The sequence below is a fragment of the Egretta garzetta genome, unplaced genomic scaffold (assembly GCF_000687185.1).
Source record: "Egretta garzetta isolate BGI_Z169 unplaced genomic scaffold, ASM68718v1 scaffold233, whole genome shotgun sequence".
Taxonomy (NCBI): Eukaryota; Metazoa; Chordata; class Aves; order Pelecaniformes; family Ardeidae; genus Egretta; species Egretta garzetta.
Genome location: NW_009259194.1, coordinates 189595 through 194452, shown reverse-complemented (window position 1 = coordinate 194452; position 4858 = coordinate 189595). Strand labels below are relative to the sequence as shown.

Here is a 4858-nt window from a genome sequence, read left to right as displayed (position 1 = left end):
GTTTGCGGGAGCTCAAAGTCCACCCATGGAAAGTTTTGGGGGAAAACCCCCTGCCTTCATCAGACCTGTGCCCTGGGAGCAGAGACATGCCAGGTGTCTCTGCCTGGCACCTCTTTTATCCCTGTTGGCCAGGGGATCTCCCTTTTATCCCTCTTGGCTACCACCAAGGGCGTTAATGCTGCATGGATGTTCATCGATGGTCAGGGGTTCAGCAAGGGGTCTGTCATCTGCTGTAGGGCCCAACTCCTTCCTTGCGATCACTTCAGGAGGAAAACCAAATTGGGGATGGAGGAAGGGAAAGTTGAAAGATTCCCAGAGCTTTTTTTTTCCAGACCTGATGATCCAGAAGGAAGAGGCTTTTAGCTGATGAGGGTATTGGGGATTCCTGTGCCTGCTAATTCCTCTGCCTTGAGGCAACGTTGCTTTCTTGGGATGTTTCCCGTGGGTGACAACTACTCCTGAATACCATTGCATCTCTCCCACGGCTCCCAGCCTGGTTTCTCCGTGCTTTGCGAGGCTGTTAGGTTAGTCAGGGGTGGGAGCCCTCGCCTGCCAAGCGCCCCGGGGTGGGCTGATGTACCTGGGCTGCCCTGGCTGAGGCTGATAACCTTATCGTGCACTTGGGCAAGCTCTGCTAAACTGCTGTTTCATGAAAAGCAATGAAATCCTGTGCCTAAGGGGCCTTTCCAAACAGCAGGCAACGCTGCCTTGGTGGCCTGGCAGAGTTTGAATGGGAGAGAAACTTCTTTTATTCCCCTCTGGGGACAGCGAGGCAGTGGGACAGGTTGCCCAGCCTCAGTCCCTGAAGACTTTCAAGACCACAGTGGGTAAAGCCCTGAGAGCTGCTTGTGGCTGGGAAGTAAAAGCACAACTTATCTCCTAAGCTGGATAAAGCACTTCATAAACTTGCAAGCCCTGCCCACTGGAGAAAGCAGCAGCAGGAGATGCGGAGCCAGGAGCCGTTGGAGGGACGTGGATTTGATTCCTCCAGGTCAGGGTCTGGAGATGGCCCCGTTCCCGGGCTGGCCGGGGGTCTGTGCCGTGGTGGCGGCAGGGGGTCACCCTCTCCGTTGCCTGGTTGGTCTCAGCGGTGGCATTTGCGGGTCTGCGTCACCCTCTGGAACCCCGTGACCGCTGGACCTGCTGTGGTCGGATTCAGCGCTCGCACCCTCCTTTGCTCAGGAAGTGTCCGGGGAGGAGGAGGAGCGGGGGCTCAGCTCTGTAGATGGCCGGGCTGGCTCAGGGGACGGCTCGCGTCTCTATTGTTTCAGCCTCTCAAAGGGAGCTTCTGACTCACTGAAGAAATATTTGCTTTAAGAGGCAGGTTTCATGCCTGGTGTATGGGAGGGAAAGGGCAAAGTGCCTCTACCGGAGGCTGTGCAGTACACGGCATGGCCGGGCATCGGCCCTTCCCGTAACCCGGGGCAGAGGCTGGAGGTAGGGGCAGATTTATATCCATTTATATCCATTTATATCCATTTATATCCATTTATATCCATTTATATCCATTTATATCCATTTATTTATATCCGTGGAGTACCTGTGCTCTGTGCTAGTTGAGATGCCAAGGGCACTGTCCCCCTTGAGGACATGGGGTGCCCAAGGGCCCCCCCAAACCCTGATGGGGCAAGTGGCCGTTTCCATTGAGCATCATCCCCTCCGTAGCTGCAGCAAACCAGCCGGTATGGAAAGAGCTGAGCCAGCAGAAAGATGCGTTGTGAGCTGGCGGAAACGGAGCCGTTGGCTTCCCGATCCGCAGGAAGATAATGGGGATAATGCGGAAATGCTGGAGGCCATGCTGTCCCCTGGGAGCCCAGAGCAGCCCGGGTGTTTCTTGTGGGCACAGGAGCCGCGTACCAGCCTTGACACGGGGCCAGTTTCCTCCCCACAAACGCCCTCCCTGTTCCTCTTCCCTACCCTTCCATTTTCTTCGGTGCTGTTGGTTCACACAGTCAGAAATTGGGGAAGGAAAGGGGTCCTGATGTTATCCTAAGGAAGCGTTAGCGAGCCTTTGCCTCGCTGGTAACCTGGCACACGGGAATCCCTCTGCAAACCTCCTCCTTCTGCTTTGCCAAGGGAATAACCGCCCTGGGATGGGGGAAGTGCCCTTCACCTGTGTCAAGGGGAGGTTTGGTTGCTGGTCCAGCGGCTCTGAGCCATCCCAGTGTTCTTCTCCCGCTTTGCCTGAGTGCACTGGGCAGATCAGCTCTTGCCCTTCTCTTTTGTAGAATCGTAGAATCATCTAGGTTGGAAAAGCCCTTTAAGATCATCACGTCCAACCGTTCCCCTAACCCTGCCATCCCACCCCCAAACCCTGTCCCTCAGCACCTCATCTACCCATCTTTTAAATCCCCCCAGGGATGGGGACTCAACCACCTCCCTGGGCAGCCCATTCCAGAGCCTGACAACCCTTCCTGTAAAGAAATTTTTCCTAATGTCCAACCTAAACCTGCCCTGGCGCAACTCTTTCTTCCCTTGCCCAATGGACTTGCGGTGGTTTTTAACCCAAGTTTTTCTGCTTTTTTTTTTTTTTTTTTAGCAGGAGGCTGTGTTGGGAACTGTTGCAGTAGCCCTGCATAGGAGGGACCAGTCGGATGCCTCGGACCCAAGTAGGGAAGAGTTTTACCTCATCCAAGACAGCGGCCACTATGGCAAGAAGTGCCCTGCGGGTAAGATGGCTCGGACGTCGCAGCCCGTGCAGCCCTGCCGGGTTTCTGCCCGCGGGGCCTGTGTGTCCTCATTCCTTGCAAGGAGGCAGTGGGTGCTCTGGCTCTTCCCCCGCTGCGCCGTCATGAGATCTAAGGACTCATGATGTGAACGTTTTCCTTTTGACGGTTCCTAATTTGCCTCTTAACTGCACTGGCAGTGGAATCGACTCCCTTTTCTGCAAAAAGGGCTGTCAGGCTCTGGAAGGGGCTGCCCAGGGAGGTGGTCGAGTCCCCATCCCTGGGGGGATTTAAAAGAAGAAGAGATGAGGTGCTTAGGGCCAGGGTTTAGTGGTGGGATGGCAGGGGTAGGGGAACGGTTGGACTCGATGATCTTAAAGGGCTTTTCCAACCAAAGCGATTCTATGATTCTATAAACACACCTCTGCCCTGTGCTGCGTGCCCACGGATACGCTCTTTCTTTCTCCCCCACCCCTTCTTGCAGGCACCTACGTTGCAGAAAGCTACAGGAACGGCTCCAGCAAGTGTTCGCCGTGTAAAGACAATGAATACACGGAATACCCAAATGACTTTTCCAAGTGCCTTGGCTGCCGGACATGTAGGGAAGGTATGAGCCGGTGTGTACGATGGCGATACTGGCAGGTAGCATGGGCTGGGTTCAGCTGACCAGAGACCTCTCTATTTAAGAGCACGGTCACCTGCAGCGTCCCCAAAGTGCGGCTCAGGGTGCGGGAGCAGGCTGGGTCTGGAATTGGTGTGGCGGCTTGTGCCAGACCTATGTCTCCATTTAATGCAGCATCCCTCAAGCAAAGCCTGGACACGAGACCTCCACCCAGCAAGGACCGGGAGGACGGGGCTCACGGCAGCGTTGTAGGCTGCTGGTGGAGCTTTGATGCGAGCGTTGCTTTTCTCTTGGGCATGGTGAGGTGTGGGCAGGAAAGGGTAAGGCTGAAACTCCACAGCAGGGTACGACTTGGTCTTCCCCAGGCTTGAGGGTCAGCTCGGGTCATTAGCCGCCTTAACGAAGGAAGCGGGTGGAGGAGCGTGGCGCGGAGGGGCTGGGGTAGAGCCGCTTCTCCTCTCGCCTGCAGATCAGGTGGAGCCGAGTCCCTGCCGAGCCGTCAGAGACACGCAGTGCATCTGCAGGAACGGCACCTTCTGCTCCCCGGACCACCCCTGCGAGATGTGCCAGAAGTGCCGGCCCCGGTGAGCTGGGGTGACGCGGTGGGGCCCACCGGGAGCTCTGCTGGGAGCCCCCCCAGGGCCGCTGAGCCTGCCCTGTTTGCCCTTTTCCCAGGTGTCTCAAGGATGAAGTGGAGCTGGCTCCCTGCACGCCGCACAGCGACCGCCAGTGCGGTCCTTACACCGGTACCTTCTCCGACTTCCCTTGTAAGTGGGGGGGCTGCTGGTGGAGGGGAGACGAGCTGAGGGTGGGCTGCTGCTGAGGAGACAAGGAGCAGCTCCCCACATGCCCTGTTTTATCTGCTTTAGCCAGCTTGATCATTGCCATCACCTTAGCTGTGGCCTTCCCTGTGGTTCTCATCATCTTCTGTGGGTGGCGGCACTACTGCCACCGTTCCTCAGGTGAGCACCGGGTGCGGGGGACCCCCAAAGCGCTCACCCTGGCTTGGGGGCTCCATGCAGGTGTGGACTGGGTGGGAAGAGGTGCCTACCTGGGGGAAGAGAGGGATCACAGCACTGTGTTCATCTTCCAGGAGACAGGAGAGACATGAGCGGGAAGCCCTGCAGCGTGATGGTGAGTTGCCAGCGTCAGGGGTGGGGTGTGGTGGCTCTGTTTGTGGGGTGGGGGTGAGGTTCCCCCCTCCGCTCCCCACTTCGCCTGCAGCTCCTGGGAAGGCTGGAGGAGCAGGGGGGCGAGTCTCGCCCCTGCGGGGATGTGGTAGAGCTGGACCAAGCAGAGGAGGGTCTCTGGTGGTGCCCTGCTCTATGTGGGGCGCTTGCAGCCCCCTCCCCAGTGCCGTTATCGCAGAGGTGCCAGCACGCCCAGCGTCCCTGCTGGGGACCCAGGGTTACAGGGAGGGCTGTGCTGTACGGGGCCCCTGCCAGCTCGAGATGAGCAAGTGAGCCTTGAAACCATGGCAGGGCAGATGCCACCACCGTAGACGGCATCGCCAGGGGGCCGGTGCGAGCCCTGCCCTCCCGGGACCACCCGACTCCGCTGGACTCTGCTT

At 57.8% G+C, this 4858-nt stretch overlaps 1 protein-coding gene across 1 annotated transcript in view; it reads left to right on the top strand.

Annotated features, from left to right (window-relative positions):
* Nucleotides 1–1008: 1008 nt before the first annotated feature.
* Nucleotides 1009–4858, top strand: part of LOC104123536 (tumor necrosis factor receptor superfamily member 10B-like) — a 5796-nt gene continuing 1946 nt past the window's right edge. The window contains exons 1-8 of the mRNA XM_035891396.1: nt 1009–1437; nt 2543–2669; nt 3151–3273; nt 3758–3872; nt 3964–4054; nt 4162–4250; nt 4382–4459; nt 4497–4732. Of these exons, the coding sequence (XP_035747289.1) occupies nt 1330–1437; nt 2543–2669; nt 3151–3273; nt 3758–3872; nt 3964–4054; nt 4162–4250; nt 4382–4459; nt 4497–4732 (967 nt within the window). The 5' untranslated portion in view covers nt 1009–1329. The remainder of the gene's footprint in view (nt 1438–2542; nt 2670–3150; nt 3274–3757; nt 3873–3963; nt 4055–4161; nt 4251–4381; nt 4460–4496; nt 4733–4858) is intronic.